Here is a 21,312-nt window from a genome sequence, read left to right as displayed (position 1 = left end):
AAATGTTCCCACTTGAGGACAGTAGGGGAACGCTAATTGTTATGGAAGTGTATATCTGCCGAAAATCTATTGGATAATGCAAATTGTCTAATGATAAATCAATATCACATTCCTCATTTCTTTCCCCATTTATGTGGGCATAATATCAATTGAACCCAGAACTAAAGTCTCACATAATTTGGTCAGATGCTCGATTACCATGTATGTTTAAAGTAATCTTTTTTACAATAGATTAATATTTGCATAATATGTGATAACATTCATATACAAAAATAAGGTTTGTTGTTTCCTTAGAACTTTGTTCTGAGAATTTCCCAACAATCTACAAATTGTTCCCTTTCAATTGCTACCATGGTTATGCATACATATGCTGCTCATGTCTTTTTCTTTCTGAAACATTTACATTTGGGCCTGTCCATAATTTAAATGATCATGCTGATGTTTGGAAGGTCAGTCCCTGTGATCCATAATTTAAATGATCATGCTGATGTTTGGAAGGTCAGTCCCTGTGATCCATAGTTTAAATGATCATGCTGATGTTTGGAAGGTCAGTCCCTGTGATCCATAGTTTAAATTATCCTGCTGATGTTTGGAAGGTCAGTCCCTGTGATCCATAGCTCAGTCTATGAATTGTGAGAGTGGTTACATTTCTCCAGCCTAATCCCTCATCTGATGTGTCTGCTTTTTTGGGGAAAACACTTTGTTGCTGTTGGAATCCCAGATTGCTCCTTTAATTAAAGTACAATATTTTTATGGTTTGAAAAAGCTGTTTGCTGAGTAATAAATCCACAGTCACAAAGGAAGTGTATGTAGATCCACATGTTTTTAATCAATGCTCAACATTTCACCATGAAAATCATATTTTATGCATAACAGGAAAATGGTAAGACTTTGATCTTCAATTCTTTGGTCTTGTTTATTCAGCAACTTCTTTTCCCTGTAAGAAGAAATAAATAATATAATGGATCAGTAATAATAATGAACATGATAAATATATGGATAGAATATAATGGATCAGTAATAATAACGAACATGATAAATATATGGATAGAATATAATGGATCAGTAATAATAATGAACATGATAAATATATGGATAGAATATAATGGATCAGTAATAATAATGAACATGATAAATATATGGATAGAATATAATGGATCAGTAATAATAACGAACATGATAAATATATGGATAGAATATAATGGATCAGTAATAATAATGAACATGATAAATATATGGATAGAATATAATGGATCAGTAATAATAATGAACATGATAGACTTGGATAGAATATAATGGATCAGTAATAACAATGAACATGATAAATATATGGATAGAATATCATGGATCAGTAATAATAATGAACATGATAAATATATGGATAGAATATAATGGATCAGTAATAACAATCAACATGATAAATATATGGATAGAATATAATGTATCAGTAATAACAATCAACATGATAAATATATGGATAGAATATAATGGATCAGTAATAATAATGAACATGATAAATATATGTATCAAGCATTTAATGCTCAGTGCTCAGCTTGGATTTTCAATTTTGAAGTACTGTATATATATACTAGAAGTCCTATACAATATTTTTTGTTGTTGTTGCCCTTCCTGAAATGTTCTTCATATGGATCTTCAATACAGTTGTGTGTAAAGGGTCTTTATTGACCTCTGAGAAGACTGAATCATAGGTGGTGTTGATGTGGTCATATCTGAACATGAGTCAGGTACAGGTTTAGCAGCAGTTCTGTACCTTTCCCGAGTCACGGGTCTTGGCTCTGAGCTTGTTGACCTGAGTCTCAGCGATGTCAGCACGCTCCTCAGCCTCCTCCAGCTCATGCTGAACCTTCCTGAACTTAGACATGTGCTGGTTTGCTGCTTCCTCCTGGGTGAGGAAAAGAGAGGGAGAGCAGAACATCAGCATTTAAAGTTTGAAGCTTCAGGTAGCAAATATAAATAATATTTTCAACAAAACAAATATTGGCAGATTTAGGATAGCAATGTATACAGGGAGATATATATGATACTGCAGAGAAAGTGAGTGGCAGAACGAGAACAAACCGCTGCCTCCAGCACGATCACTAGACCAGCAAATGAATATTCAATCTCCTTTAAGTTGGTAACACATAAGAGGCACTCACAAATGCGCATAATTTCTTCAGCATTTACTTGCACTATCAATTGTCATTGTTGACTGGTGTGCTGTAGCAACACTTCAACTAAACCGTATGGACATTACGTTTTGTAGGGGGAAAAAACATTTTCCATTGTATGCTTTCAGAGTATTTGACTAAGTCAGTGACTCACCGCCTCCTCAGAATGCCTCTTGTAGGCCTTCACTTTCATCTGCAGCTTATCTACCAGGTCCTGAAGTCTGTTAACGTTCTTCTTATCCTCCTCAGTCTGTGGGAGAAGATCAAAGAATCAATGTCACAATAATTATATACACAAACCTGTCTGTGTGAAGAATGCACTTTCTCTTACCTGGTAAGTGAGCTCCTTGACTCTGCGCTCATACTTGCGAACTCCTTTGACTGCGTCTGCACCTCTTCTCTGCTCGGCCTCCACCTCAGTCTCGAGCTCACGCACCTTTGTGGAACAAATACATGTAGGCATTTGTTTGAGGTGGTGAAATCAAATCAGACCTAACAACTATTTGTAAAACGGTAGAATCTTCTACCCAGTCAAGGAGGCACAATTGTTATCTGTTCCTATGTACTCTGTAATTATAACAACAACTTTTCATTATCTAGGTCAGTGGTTCTCAAAGTGGAATTTACATTTCAATTTGTTTATGTTTATTTCTAGCAAGAACAGCCCGGGATCTTTGGAAAATGTTTAGAGGGTGCAATACAGTACAATATAATATTATTCATCCACAATTTATGTTATTTTAACTCTTAGATTAAATAACGGGTCTGGGAGGCTCACAACTCAATTCTTCTTGTTTTTGAAATATGACTTTCAACCATTTTGTCATGCGTTTTGTGGTGTATGGTGCAGTACCAGTATGGCAACTAGAGGCCGCCACTCGTATGTTTTAATGTTGTGACATTGCTTCCATTTCCGAGCTCGCGCCATGGCAGTTGAGAGTAGTTTGCCAAGTGAGCCAACAGCAAGACAAAAGCACCGACATAAATACATTTTAATGTCTTTATTTTGAAAGTAAGCGAGTGGAAAAACACCATATTCAAGACGGCAAAGTTTCTGAAGTATGTACATATGTTTGTTGAGATATTCTGTTGTATTTTCAGGTTTTACGAACTTATTAAAGTCCGCTAGCCTAAAAGCTAATTCAGCCATTAGCCTGCTAGCTGGTAGCCCCGCATAGCAACGCTAGCTTGCCTAGCAACGGTTGTTGAATGAGACGTTACAATAGAGAGATAAATTATTACTATGACATTAATTCGATGAATGTATATTATATTCTGTGTTGATATTTATTGTGAATTATTATTATTAATATGATCGAAATGGCAGATTAGAAGAAGTCTTGATCCAATACCTTTTTATTTAAAGGTCTTGGATCAACTCCACTAAATAAGTGTACAATGTGTACGGCGTCCATAATTGGTTTTGTTGTGATCATAAATCCACAGTAATTTAAGCTTTAAAACTGCAACATTTTTTCTCAGATGCAAACAAGGGGGACTAGATTAGTCCAGTCATGCACTGCAGAAGTCATAGTAAATCTGCGTGGATGCTATTTTTGATGCACTTTAAAGTAGGAGTTGTGTTCTGATATTATGAGGGGGGTCCCTGATGTATACGCTACCACAAAAGGGGTGGTCCCCGATGCAAAGAAGTTTGGGAACCCCTGATGTAGGTGGGTTATTGTGAGAGCAAATCATTAAACAATGCTCCTGTGTATTTTTACATGATCAAATACATTTCCAGCAATCAGTCTTTCAATCCACCCTAATCCACCCTGCAGGTATCTCACCCTGGACTCCAGTTTCTGGAGCTGCTTCTTGCCTCCCTTCATGGCCAGATTCTCAGCCTCATCCAGGCGGTGCTGCAGGTCCTTGACTGTGACCTCCAGGTTCTTCTTCATCCTCTCCAGGTGAGAGCTGGTGTCCTGCTCCTTCTTCAGCTCCTCAGACATCATGGCCGCCTAGAATAGTAGTTTGTTTAATTTACGCACCAATCATAACGTCCCTCTGAGATCTTTGTGGTTCTTATCCAGCCCTGCTACCATTGGCACTCGGGGACAAATTAAGTTGATGTAATTCAAGGACTCACGTCAGTGATTGCCTTCTTGGCCTTCTCCTCTGCATTCCTGGCCTCCTGGACGATGTCGTCCACCTCTCCCTGCACCTGCACCAGGTCAGTCTCCAGCTTCTTCTTGGTGTTCAGAAGGCTGGTGTTCTGAAGGAGGAAGACAATTTTTTTGACTCTCAAGAGAACTTGCAAGACAAGACTGAAATTCTGAACATCTAAGGCAAGCACGGTCCAATTACAGGTGTGTTTAAACGGTTTGCTTGGTTGAGTTTCATTAGAAATGGCTTTTGACCCATACCTGGGAGTGCAGCAGTCCAACACGCTCGCTGGCATCTACCAGCTCAGTCTCAGCCACTTTGCGGCCTCTCTCTGTCTGCTCCAGAGCAACTCTCAGCTCCTCGATTTCAGCCAACATCAGGCCGTTTCTGCGCTCCACCATGGCTGCCTGCTCCTTCATGTCTTCTGCGACACGGACGGCGTCATCAAGGTGCAATTGGGCATCCTGGGGTTCACAATGACATACGTTCATTAGGACTTGTGGAAGTAGGGGTGAAAGGATCGATCAGTGATATAAATATTCATTGGTAAGAATTTCCCCAGTATCGCTACCTTTAGTACATAAACTACTCTATTTAAGTCCTCTGTTCTGTTATTTTCTACAGATTCACAAACAAATCCCTCTCCATGTTCAGGTGTTTGAGCCTGATGTCCCAGTCCCTTTACCTTGAGCTGTCCCTGGACATTCCTCAGCTGTTTCTGGGCCTCAGCGGCCTGCCTGTTGGAGTGGCTCAGCTGGATCTCCATCTCGTTCAGGTCTCCCTCCATCTTCTTCTTCACCCTCAGGGCATCATTCCTGCTCCTGACCTCAGAGTCCAGGGTGCTCTGCATGGAGTCAACCACCCTCTGGCTGTTCCTCTTGATCTGCTCCATCTCCTCGTCCTTCTCAGCGATCTTCCTGTCCACCTCACCCTTGATCTGGTTCAGCTCCAGCTGCACACGCAGAATCTTGGATTCCTCGTGCTCCAGTGTTCCCTGGACAAACAGAGGCAGTCAGGCCAATTGTGTTAAATACATTTGAATGTAGGAATTAAATATATATGACTACAATAACACCAATACAGAGGGCATTTCACTCTAGCTGGCATTGGTTAGTTAACACTGCTTTCCCATCAAACAGCTGTAGTTTGTACCTCAGCCTCCTCCAGAGCGGTCTGGATCTCAGACTTCTCTGTCTCCACGGTCTTCTTGGCCTTCTCCAGCTCATGGATGCTCTTGCCAGTCTCTCCGATCTGCTCAGTCAGGTCAGAGATCTCCTCTGCACACACACACACAAGAAGTTTAGACTTGGGGGATTTTAAGTGGATATGTCAATGTACTGAAGTTGATATTGAATCATAATAACAGTGAATTAATTAACAGCAATTCATCTTGCTAATTAAACATAAGCCAAATAGATTTGCTGTCAAATGCTCACGTTGCAGGTTCTTGTTTTCTCTCTTCAGAGTCTCCAGATGATCCAGAGCCTCCTCGTAGGAGTTCTTCATCTTGAAGAGTTCAGTGCTCATAGAGCGAGCCTCCTTCTGAGCTCCTTCCAGCTCAGCCTGGCCCTCCTCATACTTCTGCTTCCACTCTGCCAGAACCTAGGAGAATCCATGGGATTTTCATCAGAAGTCATTGATGAAGAGTTGTGAATTATAAATATGCTACAATTATACTACAATGAATCATATAGCAGACAGTAAATATCAGTCTATGGTGAGGTTTATTCATTTTCACCTTGTCAAAGTTCCTCTGCTTCTTGTCGAGGTTGGCGGCCAATGCGTTGGCTCTCTCAACATCAATCATGAGGTCCTCCACCTCTCCCTGCAGCCTCTGCTTGGTCTTCTCCAGGGAGGCGCACTTGGAGTTGGTCGCCTCAATGGTCTCCTCCGCCTCCTGCAGACGCTGAGCCAGCTTCTTCCTGTTGGACAACAGAGGGTGTTTTAATGTAGTGAGAGATATGTTACAATACATATTGATGTAACATTTTGTCAGAGCCCCCTGCCACCCTCACCATCCACACCATATCTGAGTTTTTCTGTTGTGTGCGACTCACTTGGCCTCCTCCAGCTCCTCTGTGCGCTGGATGGCATCAGTTTCATACTTAGTCCTCCACTGAGCCACCTCACTGTTGGCCTTGGACATGCCGCGTTGCAGCTCTGCCTTGGCCTCCTGCTCCTCCTCAAACTGCTCCCTCAGGAGGTCACAGTCATGGCGGGCAGACTGGACACCGTGGGCCAGTGCATTTTTAGCCTGTGAGAGAGAAAGACAAGGAGAGATGAGTGAGATAGTCAAACACATTATGGTCGGAGTCTCTGAGGGTGGAGAGACAGTAGAAGTCTCTGAGGGTGGAGAGACAGTAGAAGTCTCTGAGGGTGGAGAGACAATAGAAGTCTCTGAGGGTGGAGAGAGAGGGTGGTGTAGTCATATGAAGATATAGCTCTAAACTCTGTGGACGGTGGAGTCCATCTTGGGTCCCTTACCTTGACCTCCTCCTCAGTCGCCCTCTTCAGCTCCTCCACCTGCTGGGTGAAGGCCTGTTTTCCTCTGGTCAGCTGAGACACCAGGGCTTCCTTCTCCTCCAGCTGGCGGCCAAACTCACCTGCAGGGACAGAGTAACATCTTGTTAATAGGGTCTCTGTTCTCTAAGATTGAAAATGTATTTTGAGGTATCATAGGGCAATGTTAGTTTCTACTGTACTGTTCACAACGTATGTGGAGTGGACTATGTGGATATAGCCCCTAATACATGTTGTGTTCTACTGAAGGAAAGCATTGGCTTGTTGTTCATTGTTGTTGGTACCATTTTCTGTCAGGAGTCTGGCCCTCTGTCCGCTGATGTCGTTGATCTGGCGAACATTCTCATCATTCTTAGTCTTGAGCTCACTCAGCTGGTCCTCAAGAGTACGGCACATCTTCTCCAGATTGCCCTGTTAGTGAAACATGTTCCATCATTACGTCATATATGTGACTGCTGTCAACTTCAGGTCACTTGAATGGTAATGTAGTTGACCCTCCTCAACACTGCTTGATCAAAACATCACTACTCACCTTAGCCTTGGCGACGGCCTCCATGTTGCTGGAGAGGTCATCAATCTCCATCTTGTACTCGCTCTTCTCCTTCTCCAGCTTCTGCTTAACGCGCTGCAGGTTGTCGATCTGCTCCCCGAGCTCAGCCACACTGTCGGCCTGCTTCTTGCGCAGAGCGGCGGCTGTGGCCTCATGCTGCAGGGTGGACTCTTCGAGATCACGACGCAGCTTCTGGAACTCAGCCTCACGCTTCTTGTTCATCTCAATCTGAGCAGCAGTGGCGCCTCCGGCCTCTTCCAGCCTCTCGCTGATCTCCTCAAGTTCCCTGGAGAGATCGGCCCTCTGCTTCTCAACCTTAGCCCTGGCAGCACGCTCAGCCTCAATTTCCTCCTCCAGCTCCTCAATACGGGCCTAGAACAGGGGTAGGAGCAGGGGGATGAACACTACAATACAGTTGAAACAATTGAACTCCACAAAATAAGAATATTATGTATATTTTGCATAAATGTGTTTACTACGAAGCCAGTTACACTAATATATTCAGTAGACAGTGTCCCATGCAGAAGCCAAACCCTCAAAGGTAAGAAGTTAGACAGAGGACTCTACATGGATATACGCCATTTTAACATGTATATTGTCATTGAGGGCTGAGTGGGGATGGTAAGAAGCACCAACAAGAAACACCATCTTCCAAACTACTGAGCCATCAGAAGCCACCTGGAAAACTGTCTGCTGACAGAAAAAGTGTCAATTTTTTTAAAGGAAATGGTTCAAGTCTGTGCTTTTCTGTACTGGAGCTTATATCCTGTACTGTACCTGGAGTTCCTTGATCTTCTTCTGCAGCTGAGCTCCCAGAGACTGCTCATCCTCAATCTTGCTGAGGAGCTGGGTGGTCTCAAACTCCTTCCTAAGAAACACAAACACGTTGATTGCAGAGTTAGTTTTTGTTTGATAGTGTAAAGAGAGAGAATCATACCATTCACTTGGCTTTTAAGAATCACATGCAAATGCTAATTCATAATTACAAGAATTAGTCAAGAACAACCATTATAGCAGCTAATACTGTAGTCATTTGTTTGTGTTTACTTCTTGATTTTCTCATCAGCTTGCTGCTTGTCATTTTCCAGGTCCATTATGGACTCCTGGGCCAGTTTCAGATCTCCCTCCAGCTTTCTCTTGGCTCTCTCAAGGTCCATACGGAGCTTCTTCTCTTGCTCCAGAGAACCCTCAAGCTATAAGATAAAAACACATATATTATTAAAATGTAAACAACTGAAGATAATATCATCTTACATACTATCATGGCCAAAATGTCCAAGTCCACTCACGTCGTCCACTTGCTGTTCCAGCTTGGTCTTGGCCTTGGTCAGAGTGTTGACTTTGTCCTCCTCTGCCTGCAGGTCATCCAGTGTCTGCTGGTGGGCCTCTTGGAGGGCTTTCTTCTCCTTGGTCAGCTTGGCAACACTCTCATCCATAGACGCCATCTCCTCTGTCAGGTTTTTAACCTGTAAATGGCCACAACATAATTATACTTCACCATAAAGGGGAGATTTAGTTTGTTATATATTGCCTTCAATTAATTTAGATTAGAAATGCCTCAACAATTACTGTACTATAGATTCAACAGTGTTCACCATGCCCGTCTACTGAATGGAAGTCAAACATTACATTTAAAAAAAAAACCTTTATTTAAATAGGCAAGTCAGTAAAGAACAAATTCTTATTTTCAATGATGGCCAAAGAACAGTGCCTTGTTCAGGGGCAGAACGACAGATGTTTTACCTTGTCATCTCGGGTAACCTTTCTGTTACTAGTCCAACACTCTAACCACTAGATTACCTGCCGCCCCATGAGAGGGGAGCAGAACATGCAATACATTTGGGGAGTACCCCACAACTGAAATTCTACTATTGTGTCCTAATTGTTCCTGCACCCACAATACAACGTGAATTCCATTTCTGTTAAGATATGTTTTGAGTTGATTATTGATTGGATTATTGTTTGGTTAGACTGTCTATGGTAAGACACAAGACCTTGTTTTCAGTGGCGTGCTTCTCCTTCTCCACTTTGGCCAGGGTGAGCTCCAGGTCATCAATGTCCTTCTTCAGCTCAGAACACTCATCTTCCAGCTTCCTCTTCTTTGCAGTCAACTCAGCATTGATCTCCTCCTCATCCTCCAGCCTCTCGGTCGTCTCTTTGAGTTTGGCCTCCAGCTGGATCTTGCTCTTGATGAGCCCCTCACACCTTTCCTCAGCATCGTTCAGACTCTCTCCTTCCTGGTTTCAGAACAGCAGAAACCAAATCAGAGGCCTCACTTTGTATCCAAGTATACATGTTACTCAAAGAGGTCAGAGCAAATCAATAGAAATTCAAGAGATATATAACATGGGAAATACAAATGTGTGTTCATATGTATGTGTATGCAAATGTATGTTCATATGTATGCAAATGTGCCCGGGTCACTCACAGACGCGACTTGGAGCGCCAGGTCGTTCTTCTCCTGCGTCAGGGCCACCAACTTCTCCTCCATTTGCTTCTTTGTGGCCAGAGCCTTGGCCAGGTCTGTCGTCATCTTCTCATAGTTCTCCTTCATGTTGGCCAGCTCCTTCTCAGTTTCAGCGCTCTGCAGCAGGGGCTTGATCTTGAAGTACAACTTCATCCATGGCCAGGTTTTGACATTCATGAATGAGCGGATGTTGTACTGGATGGCGTAAATTGATTCTCTGGTCGACAGAAAGGATGGAGTGGCATGGTGAGTGACATGGTGAGTGACATGCTTAAAGCTACATTCTGGGATTAGATGAACAACAAAACAGAACCACCTGCCACTGTTTGTTTACAGTTGAGGAATGGGGCTAGGGAAATGTAACCCCTCTTAAATTCATAGACAGTGCTCTAGATGCAAAATCTGACAGGTCGCGCATTCTAAGCTCATGAGACATTTTATATACTTCAAGAATGAATATTTAAATGCCACACATTTTAAATGACAGTTGAACAGCCAAATCCCAAACTGCAGCTATTAAGCTAGAATCCTTAGTTGCTACATCCATTTCTGGATTAAATTCATTAACCCAAAAGCTTTAGTAGACCATTATAAGATGTACTTTCTCATTCTGAACAACTCACAGCATATATAGTATGTAATCATAATGCATTAGATACAGGTGGTTGACAGAAAGCTTTGCCAAGATGTCTACTATTCCTCACCTCCTCTCCATCATCTTGCTAAACTCTCTCCTCATGAGGAATCCACGGCTGAGAGCCTGGACCATGCCGACCAGAGTGGCCAGCTTCTCATCTCTCATCTCCTCCAGGACACCCAGCAGACCGGCTTTGAAGAACACCTGAGACACAGGTTAACATGGTCAATGGAACCACAGATAGAAAGGCTTGAATCAAAAGAGGGGAACAACACCACTAGATTGATTTAAACAACATTAACTTTGCAATAGTTGCAACCAAACCATGGGACAGGTTGTTTCTAAGTTGTTAGTTATTGTACAGTTGTAGATTAATAATGTACACAGATGCAGATAACTGCAGCCATACCACTCTAACACAATGCACATGATAATGACTTTAGTTTCTCTTCTATACTTGTGATGTATGACTTTAAAGAAAAACACTACAATGTTTTTCCACCTTTTCCATTAGTTAAATGAAGAAGAAAGAACAAAAGGATGGATAGATCAACTAGAGAGTATATATATATGGTACGGGTTTAAATTATCATTCAAGTTGTGTTTTGTTGTCAGATTTTGCTGGGGGTTTTGACTGACCTTGGTGTGTCCAAACTTGTAATCCTCGTGATTCACATCAATGGACCCAAGCAGCTTCTCAGAAGCCTTCTTGTTGTCCATGAACTGGCCCTCGGGGATGACGCTGGCATTCAGTACTTTGTACCTGAATAAAGATAGATTATTTACATATGTGCAGTTGTAGGTTGGTTATATTACGTAAAAGGTAAGCTTATCCTTGGAGCAGATCTGTGAGCATGTGTGCATTTATGTTTGTGTACCTCTGCTTGAAATCAGCATAGATGATTCTGCTGGGGAATCCCTTTCTGCAGATCCTGATACCCTCCAGTACACCATTACACCTGAGCTGGTGGATAACCAGGAAGTTCTCCATCAGACCTGGTAAAACAAAACAAGTCTCTTTTAATACTAATAAACAGGTTATAGATTGGGATCGTTAAGGTTACTGATACTGTACTGATAAGATGACATATTTAACTCAATATTTCTTGTACCTGGAGTCTTTGACTCGTTGGGGATCAGGCAGCGCACAAAGTGAGGATGAGTGCTCCTCAAGTTGGTCATCAGCTTATGTAAGTTCTCCTGTAAGAGGGTTACAAACCATTTTCTCAGACATCATTTATGATAATCAATGCACCTTTTGAAGGACTGAATCTACACATTTCAAAAGCTCACCCTGAACTGGGAGGACACAGTCTGCATGGAACCACCCTTCTTCTTGCCTCCTTTCTTGGTTGTATCTGTTAAAATGGGGGAAAGTTAAAGATAACTAGAAAAGTACATTTCCTAGAGCGGGTGGAATAAATATAATAATAATAAGAGTATGTAAGAAATCTAGAGTGGTCTTGTCTTCAGCAAGCACACTAATTATAAACCAGAGAATCTCTGGTTAACTTCACACTTATCTAGAGGCAAATGCTGCCAATCAGATTGTGTAGAACAACACCTATTGTATGATTAAATTAACCCAGTAATAAACCCTGAGAAAGTGTGATACATTCAAAGACTTTAAAGAACATTTGGTTGTAACAAGTGCTTTAAATTCAATATTGTGACATGATGCTAGTCTTACCCTCAGGTGGGGCAGCAGGATACAGGGCAGCCAAAAGTTTGACTGAGGACTTCCCGTACAGTTGACAAACTGAGTCGTTCAGGGGGTCCTTGTTCTTCTCCAGCCAGCCAGTGATGTTGTAGTCCACAGTTCCGGCGTAGTGCACCAGGGAGAAGTGGGCCTCTGCCTTGCCTTTGGCAGGCTTGGGCTTCTCAAACGCCTTTGTTTTGCCAAGATGCTGGGAGTACAGCTTGTCCTTGAAGGTAGTGTCTGAAGACTTGGGGAACATGCACTCCTCTTCAAGGATGGAGAAGATGCCCAATGGCTTTACGAAAGGAGATGTATATCAAATTAGTGATATTTCCATTTAGGATCACATTTATTCCTTTAGTAAACATTCTATTTGCGGATTACATTAATTTAGGAAACATTGAGTTCTCAACAGTCAGATACGTTGTACCATTATAATCCTCACAGACAGCTTACCTTCTCAATAAGCTCAATGCAGGCAGCCAAGTCCATGCCGAAGTCAATGAAGGCCCAGACGATTCCCTCCTTCTTGTACTCCTCTTGCTCCAGGACGAACATGGTGTGGTTGAAAAACTGTTGCAGTTTCTCATTGGTGAAGTTGATGCACAGCTGCTCCATGCTGTTGTACTGTTGATGGAGTTTTAAAAGGGATCATTTCATCATACAAGTTTGTAATCCATCTCAATCACAACTAATTGTCTTGTTCTGGTCTCATACTCACATCAAAGATCTCAAACCCGGCAATGTCAAGCACACCGATATAGAACTGCCTTGGCTGCTTTGTGTCCAACATCTCATTGATACGGATGACCATCCACAAGAACATCCTCTCATAGATGGACTTGGCCAGAGCACTGACTGAGTTATTAACCTGCAAATGATAATATCTCAAATTAATATGTGAGATATTGACCATGTCTGGTGATAAGAGCATAAGGGAAAAACAAGATACATTATTTTTTTTTAGCTATGCACTCATCCCCAAAATAATTATGGTGCTCAGAAAATGGTAGATGCTGTGTTTGGCCGCCTTACCTGAGGCACAGTCTGTCCCTTGGTCACATACTCGTTGCCGACCTTCACTCTGGGGTAGCACAGAGCCTTCAACATCTCAGCTGAGTTCAGGCCCAGCAGGTAGGCGATTTTATCAGCCACTGGAGAGAGAACCAACAACAACAGACTCAGGGACACAAGATCACTTGTTTCTGATTTCACACTGACAAAATAGTTTGGCTATCTTTTTTGTGGGTTAGGTTTAGGTTTTCTCACATATCCATCATTTCAAATCATTTCTGGAGGTTGGAATTGTGTCTTAAAAAAAACTCCTGCCTGACTTTCATATGAAGCATACGTGTTCTACACTGGGTGTACAAAACATTAGGAACACCTGCTCTTTCCATGACATAGACTGACCAGGTGAAAGCTAGGATCACTTGTTGATGTCACCTGTTAATTCCACTTCAATCTGTGTAGATGAAGGGGGGAGAAAAGGTTAAAGAATGATTTTTAAGCCTTGATACTGTTGAGACATGGATTGTGTATGTGTGCCATTCAGAGGCTGAATGGGCCTGACAAAATATTTACGTTCCTTTGAACAGGGTATGGTAGTAGGTGCCAGGCGCACCGATTTGAGTGTGTCAAGAACTGCAACGCTGCTGGGTTTTTCACAACGCTGCTGGGTTTTTCCTGTGCGTATAAAGAATGAGCCACCACCAAAAGGACATCCAGCCAACTTGACACAATTGTGGGAAGCATTAGAGCCAGCATGGGCCAGCACCCCTGTGGAACATTTTCGACACGTTTTCGAGTCCAGGCCCTGACAAATTTATGCTGTTCTGAGGGCAAAAGGGGGTGCAACTCAATGTTAGGAAGGTGTTCCTAATGTTTTGTACACTCAGTATATTTCTATCTTTGGAAATGGGACTAATGCTTTATATATTGTATATCTATGAGTGGGACTCACCCTCTGTGCCGTCTGGCTCGGCCTGCTCCTCACGTTGCTTCTGCTTGAATTTCAAGTTTCCATGGTGCACTACAGCTCCTGTCAGCTTGTAGATGGCCTGCTTCTCTTCATTAGTGAAGCCCAGGATGGTAATAGCATCCTGGCATTAAAGAGGAAGTACAACAGAGATGAACTGAACGGTAGTTTGCTCAGTTACACTACAGTTCTGTGCTGCTCACTGCAGAACAAATGGGATAGATAGATTTGACTGGCTTCTCTGTTACACATGATTACGCTTGGCAAACACATTAGTAGATGGCAGCACAGTTCCACAGGGCACTTAGTGGTGCTCTATAGTGGAAGGCATGAAGAGTTCTTTGAGGCACATGCCTAACTAACACAAGGCATTTAGTATCAAACGTAAACATACATGAACATTCCCAGCTGCCACCAAGTTGGAATTTCACAGTACATTCAGTGTGTATGGTGGTCCTATCCATTCCATATCTAGAGTTTGGTTAACCCTTTGTTTGACTCACATCTGTGGCATCCAGCTCTTCATTGTCGTTGATGCTTGCCACAGTGATCTGACCCTGACTGCACATGGGGAAGTCGTAGGGGTTGGTGGTGATGAGCGCCAATTCTGTGGACAACAGAGAACAGCTTGTCAGGTAAATCTCTTAGAATTCTGCTGTCATACTTTACAGTATCTCTCCCTCCTTTACTCAATAGATGGACTCAATGATACATGTAGTATATAATGAATAGCATTAAGAGGAGACTGAGACTTGTGGACTAGTGCATCACAGTGTATTACTTGATAGATATTTCCCAGAGACCTGTCCCATGTCTAGATGCCTTGTTATCTTGGATGTACTCATTGTAATAGTATGATTAGTGTGGATTATAGTGTGGAGGGGTTGAGGGTAGATGAAGCGATGAAGGGACAAATAACAAACAAAAGACAACTATTGTAAAATACATTGTGTATGTAAAATTTATATAGTACGTATAAACTGGAAGTAGAAGCCTAAGTATTGTTGTCCATTTGTTAACTCCAATTAGGGGAGGGATGGTAGGGTTATGGGAGGAGTGGTAGGGATGATAGGGTTAGGGGAGGAGTGGTAGGGTTATGGGAGGAGGGGTAGGGATGATAGGGTTAGAGGAGGACTGGTAGGGTTAGGGGAAAATCTGGGTGGGAATCATTTTCTCTGGACCTCTACTTTGTCGTACCAACTATGTCAGGTTTGTGGCCTGTCATCATCTGGAAGAAGATGTGGTAGCCTCTCTCATCGGGCAGCTGGAAGGACACTCTGGACTTCTCCAGCAGGTCTGAGAGAGAAAGAGAATGAGTGAATGACACACAGAGAAAGAGAAGAGAACATGGGATAAAATTACATTTGATGATATGATCTCCTAAAAATTATCTGTGTGAATTTAGGAAGGCATTGAGAAACAATCAAAACCAACTCACAGGTCTCAATGTCAGCTTTAGCCAGTTTACCACCTTGGAAGTGAATCCTGATGAATTTACCCTATAGTAGAGCATGGGGGTTAGAAATAGGTCAACAAATTAATCTAACATTTTTCTTTTGATAGACCCCTGTAAATGTTAGTTTGTTGGACAGATGATGGATCTATTGATACAGATATAGGATATTGATGTAGGATCCAGTTTGCTACAGCAGGGGGAAAAATCCTGAAGCAACAGGAAATGTGAATTATTACATGGATTGCAAACATTTTTTTAAAAATTGGTAGGGGTTGATCTTTTTTTTATTATTACTACAGCAAATCAAGTAAAATGTTAAAGTGTATACTATAGGGAACTAATGAAATACATTTTTCCAATATAAGTTAACTTCCACAGTATGCCCTTCATACTTACAAAGCGAGACGAGTTGTCGTTCCTCACTGTCTTGGCATTACCGTAAGCCTCCAGCAGAGGGTTAGCTGCAATGATCTGATCCTCAAGAGACCCCTGATTGAGACAAACACAAGTTTCTCAGAAACTGGAAAACTGGTAAAGTAATTTTTTCTTCATTGCTTGAAAAGTGTTAAAAAGGCAAACATAAGAACAACTTACCTGCATTTTGCTGGGGTCTACTTCCTTCTTCTTCTCTCCACCAGACACTGCAATGGTGGCAAAGTACTGGATGACACGCTTGGTGTTGACAGTCTTTCCTGCACCGGATTCTCCACTGGTTTATATGACAGAGAAAGAGGGGTTTTAGTTACATGTTTGAGTGTCAGATTGGCTTTCACTAAGAAATAGCATAGAAAAATACACTGTTAACCTGTGTTCTGACATAAGTCTTTAACAAATAATCCTTCTCATCGACTCGTTATTACACATAACCTGATGCTCTAATCCATTCATAATGTCATGTATTTCATCACACCAAGTTACCCAACTTATTACAATAGAAACACTTTCTCAAGTGACATTTTAGTAAACAACTTACGTAATCAGGACGGACTGGTTCTCCTTATCTGGAACCAAAAAACACATTGCTTATCATACTCAAAACACATGGGGACATTATTTAATTCATAGCATCATCATGAATTTAACTTTGGAGCATTTTTCATTCAAGGGTAGTGAAATGAGATATTCCCAGTAAACTGTTATTACCTAGACTAGAAAACAGTAGATACCTCTCTGAAGCATATTCCAATGATGCATCCATTAATCTATCCATAAGCACTTAATTGACTTTGAGATCCATATGTCCTTATGGACATCCATCCATCCATCCATCCATCCATCCATCCATGAAAGCTCGTACCAATCAGCATGAACTGAAAGGCATTGTCAGAGACTGAGAAGATATGGGGTGGAGCCTCCATCCTCTTCTTCCCTCTGTAGGCGTTGACAACCTCCATGTCGTATACGGGGAGCCACTTGTAGGGGTTCACCGTGGCACAGAAGAGCCCAGAGTAGGTCTGGATGAAAGCATAATTAATTTAGGGTATTAGTAAAGTCAGATTGATTTTTACCTGGATTTATGTGAGGATGTGGGTGTACTTTGGTAAACTGATGTGGATCTACTGTATTGATATGTTTTGGTTTCTACCATTCATTACAGTGGTGTCACTTTACCGAGCTATATTGTAGGCTGCAAAAGTATATATTTTTATACTAATACAATTGCTTGAAAAAAAGTATTTTGTTTTTAACAAGTAATATATTTATCTCTCAAAGAGATCGGGGTCAGAATTATAGAGGTCTATTTTCATGTCATCCGACCAAAGCACTGGTTCAAATCCAAGTGTCAGTTCCATTTTAGTAAACTCCAGCCGTTTACATTTGTTGGATGACACGAAAATAGAGCTCTTTGGGTAAGCCAACCAGCGATGGGTTTGGTGCTGAAATTAGAATGCGTAAGCAGAAAAGAACCCCAATTCCTACTGTAAAATACGGTGGTGGATCTTTGATATTATGGAGCTATTTTGCTTCCACTGGTCCTGGGGCCCTTGTTAAGGTCAATGGTATCATGAACATTATCAAGTACCGGGATATTTTAGCCGAAAACCTCGTTGCCTCTGCCAGGAGGCTGAAACTTGACCGCGAGTTAATCTTCCAGCAGGACAATAAACCCACATTCACATGAAAATCTGCAATGATTAATTGGCCACAAAGTCAACATTTTGCAAAGGCCATCTCAGTCTCGGGACTTGAAACCCATTGAAAACCTGCGGTTTGAATTCAAGTGGGCAGTCCATAAGAATGTCAAGGATCAGGAAGGATTCTGTATGGATGAGTGGTCTAAGATCCCTCCCAACTCATAAAACATTTTAGAATACATTTTTGCTCATATTTATCAAGAGTGTCAATATTTTTAGACTTCTCTGTATGGGTAGTACTGTATTTATGTATTTCTTATGTTCATGTATGTGTGTATTTATTATGTTCATGTATGTGTGTGTTTGTATGTGCAGGTTTCTTACATAGATCATCCATGCTGCATAACGCTCTTTGAGGTTATACAACACAGAGGCTTCATTCAGGTAGGTCATCATGGCCATGTCCTCAATCTTGTCGTACTTAGGGGGGTTCATCTCATAGATGTCTGCATCTTTGAACTCTTTTCCTTCCTGAAACAGTCAGAAATCTAGATTACAACACAGATCAAAGTGGACATGACTGAATTCTTTTTGCTCATTAAATACAAGTTGCATCATTAAAAAATATATATATCCATATTTAATCCAACTACTTAGTTATCACCCACTGACACATACATGGTGATTCTTGACTAGTCAACATGAGAAATGTGTTAGTTACATAGTGCCTTCATAAAGCAAGTAAATGCTTCAAAGTAGCCCTTCATTTATTCCAGATGTTGTTGTTTTACAGCCTGGATTCAACATTTATTAAATAGATCTTTTTAAATTGATAATGAAATACAGAAATATCTCATTTACATAAGTATTCACACACCTGAGTCAATACATGTTAGAATAACCTTTGGCAGAGATTACAGCTGTGAGTCTTTCTGGGTAAGTCTCCAAGAGCTTTACACACCTGGTTAGTACAATAATTGTGCATTATTATTTTTTATATTCTTCAAGCTCTGTCAAGTCAAGCTGGTTGTTGATCATTGCTAGACAGCCATTTTCAAGATGTCATCGAGTTTCAAGCAAATTTAAGTCAACTGTAACTAGGCAATTCAATGTCGTCTTGGTAAACAACTCCACGGTATATTTGGCCTTGTGTTTTAGGTTATTTTCTTGCTGAAAATATGAAGAGTGGAACTCAGTCGTGTTGGATTTGCTCCAAACATAACACTTTGTCTTCGGGACATGAAGTTCATTTCTTTGCCACATTCTTTAGAGTTTTACTTTTAATGCCTTATTGCAAAAATAGGATGCATGTTTTGGAATATTTTTTATTCTGTATAAGATTTCTCCTTTTCGCTCTTTCATTTAGGTTAGCATTGTTATAATGTTGTTGCTCCATCCTCAGTTTTCTCCTATCACAGCCATTAAACTCTGTAACTGTTTTAAAGTCACCATTGGCTTCATGGTGAAATCCCTGAGTGATTTCCTTCCTCTTAGGCAACTTAATTAGGAAGGGCGCCTGTATCTTCGTAGTGACTGAGTATATTGATATACCATCCCAAGTGTAATTAAAATGTTTTTGTTTTTTTACCCATCTACCAGTAGGTGCCTTTCTTTGCAAGGCACTGGAAAACCTCCCTGGTCTTAGTGGTTGAATCTGTGTTTCAAATTCACTGCTTGACTGAGGGACCTTACAGATTATTGTAGGTGTGGTAATCAGAGATGAGGTAGTCATTCAAAAATGATGTTAAACACTAGTATTGCAAACAGAGTGAGTGCATGCATGTATGTGTATCTTTTTTTTAAACTTTTTTTGTTGTTGACATTTTCTTTAAGAATTTAGATGATTTTTCAAGGAATAGTGTAATTGCACAAACTTGAATACTTTTCAGATCAGGCTTACCTCCTTAGTGCCGTCAGGTTTTGTGACTGTTACAGTACACTTCCCGTCGGCCCTGGCAGTGACCAGACCCTTAAGGTACAGCTCCGCCTTGTCTGTCACATAGCAGGAGTTCTTTGAATCAAAGGGTGCGGTTTGTGCCTCAATCCTTTCCCTCTCAGGCTTACGGAGGTATATGGCAGCCTTGCCGTAGATCTGCATCTCCGCGTCCGTACTCATGGTGACGGATAACTAGGAAAGAGATGAAACAAGAAACATGATTGACTCTGTGGTGCTTCCTCCCCAGTCAACAGAGTTAGGTGAGCGGTATATCTCTCAGAATATTCTCATCACTTTTTATGTGAAGACTCAAACCATGTCTCACCTTCTTTTTCCCCTCCTACAGATGAATGTGTGCTTCTTGGAGGACCCTGTGAAACATGAGAGTGTTGTGAAAACACACAAGTCTAAATGCTCATCATTTAGCCGTCAAAAAACATTTTGGCAACTCACTTCACTACACATTCAAATAATTACCCCTGAAAGCCCAGTTACATTCTAGAACCCCCTCAAAATATGTAAATGAGAGTTACAGATTGGAAGTAAAACATTTTAAATCAAATGCCACTTTATTGCATACTGTCAAATCTTACAAGAGACATGCATAACTTAATTCAAACACTGCAGTTAGCTACCGCCTCAGTTGCTGAGTGCAAACATGAGACAAATGTCAAAGTTGGAGAGGTCTTACCACAGAGGAAGAAGGTATCTGACTTATGGATGCTGGGGCCTCAGTCTCCTTATATCTGGTTGGAAGTGCCAACCAAGCAACAGTTAATTATGGACCACTCTGGGGAAGGACATGGATTGTAGGAGAGACCTCCCCCCCAGACCTGTGTGTCTGTGTCTCACTAGCACCTCCCACTTCCAGGAGCACCACACTCCCAGGACATTACTTTTTAATGTCATGTTTGTCTCTGAATTGAATTTCACTGAATTTACATAAAGTAGATATGTCATTGCTAATAATTATTATAATGTCCAAAAAAAATGTTGGATTAATCAAATTGATTCCAATGTTACTCCCACTGACCCTCAAATACTGTAATGGAATCCATGTTGCCCCAATATAAAATACTGTAATGGAGTGAGTGCATGTTTCCCAAATACCAATAATACAGTTTTCATCTGACCTGATTTAAGTCTAATCTGACCTGATTTAGTTCCATTTTAGTGGCATTAATCCTCATCAACAATTGTATATATATGTTCACCTGTTATTTATATTGTTTAGCTTGTAAACACATCTGAACTGTCTCCTCAACTCATGCTTGTGATGTAGATGGTCGTTACCTCGTGCTTTGCTCACTTTGATTTATCACCCTGGTGGAACCATATTAAATTAATATTTAAATCTAGAACAGAAACATTTAGGCTGTCAATTAAAGCTCATAAAACTGTTAAATCTAATGTGTTATTTATCTACAGTATGACATATTGAAGATTCTGGAGGCACTTCTATTTGTCTCACATTTCAGTTGGCTAAAACGGTCCAGTAGGATTCTTATGACACATAACACCAGTACAGTATTTCAATAATCTTATCCACTCATATTGCTGACAGCGATATAACTGCCTCAAACTGTTCTCACAGTCTGAAGTAAACAGCTTAGAAGCCGAGCTGGCTGATTAAAAATGTAGATGTAGAAAATAGTACAAATAAAGGAAAACCCTTGAATGAGTAGGTGTTCTAAAACTTTTGCCTGGTTGTGTGTGT

At 41.1% G+C, this 21,312-nt stretch overlaps 1 protein-coding gene across 1 annotated transcript; it reads right to left on the bottom strand.

The window, feature by feature from the left end:
* Positions 1-804: 804 nt before the first annotated feature.
* On the bottom strand, positions 805-20,789 carry LOC110495027 (myosin heavy chain, fast skeletal muscle). Its single transcript, XM_090195000.1, has 41 exons — positions 20,287-20,789; positions 19,921-19,966; positions 19,560-19,787; positions 18,044-18,190; positions 16,882-17,038; positions 16,558-16,585; positions 16,179-16,293; positions 15,981-16,073; positions 15,567-15,627; positions 15,326-15,424; positions 14,632-14,735; positions 14,114-14,252; positions 13,186-13,304; positions 12,872-13,021; positions 12,607-12,777; positions 12,142-12,445; positions 11,745-11,809; positions 11,564-11,651; positions 11,330-11,447; positions 11,091-11,214; positions 10,519-10,655; positions 9,776-10,031; positions 9,342-9,584; positions 8,637-8,813; positions 8,395-8,540; positions 8,125-8,215; positions 7,330-7,719; positions 7,082-7,208; positions 6,762-6,880; positions 6,335-6,531; positions 6,016-6,199; positions 5,714-5,879; positions 5,430-5,554; positions 4,963-5,271; positions 4,538-4,741; positions 4,261-4,386; positions 3,962-4,132; positions 2,503-2,607; positions 2,326-2,421; positions 1,772-1,903; positions 805-937 (listed from the first exon to the last, which is right to left on the bottom strand). Exons 3-41 carry the CDS (start codon positions 19,773-19,775, stop codon positions 917-919), a joined length of 5,820 nt encoding a protein of 1,939 aa, XP_090051126.1. The 5' UTR covers positions 19,776-19,787; positions 19,921-19,966; positions 20,287-20,789; the 3' UTR covers positions 805-916.
* Between the last annotated feature and the right edge of the window lie 523 nt (positions 20,790-21,312).

Source organism: Oncorhynchus mykiss, chromosome 13, assembly GCF_057628025.1.
Source record: "Oncorhynchus mykiss isolate SJ-2025 chromosome 13, ASM5762802v1, whole genome shotgun sequence".
Lineage (NCBI taxonomy): Eukaryota > Metazoa > Chordata > Actinopteri > Salmoniformes > Salmonidae > Oncorhynchus > Oncorhynchus mykiss.
Note: the sequence above shows the minus strand (reverse complement) of the source record. Positions and strands in the feature narration are given on the sequence as shown.

Excerpts from the sequence above, each read along its gene's own strand:
- LOC110495027 (XM_090195000.1), bottom strand. The coding sequence starts at position 19,775 with ATGAGTACGGACGCGGAGATGCAGATCTACGGCAAGGCTGCCATATAC. Across the intron at positions 14,736-15,325 it reads CCACAAACCTGACATAGTTG|AATTGGCGCTCATCACCACC; the intron begins GTACGACAAAGT and ends TGTTGTCCACAG. Across the intron at positions 12,778-12,871 it reads CCGGGTTTGAGATCTTTGAT|TACAACAGCATGGAGCAGCT; the intron begins GTGAGTATGAGA and ends CTCCATCAACAG.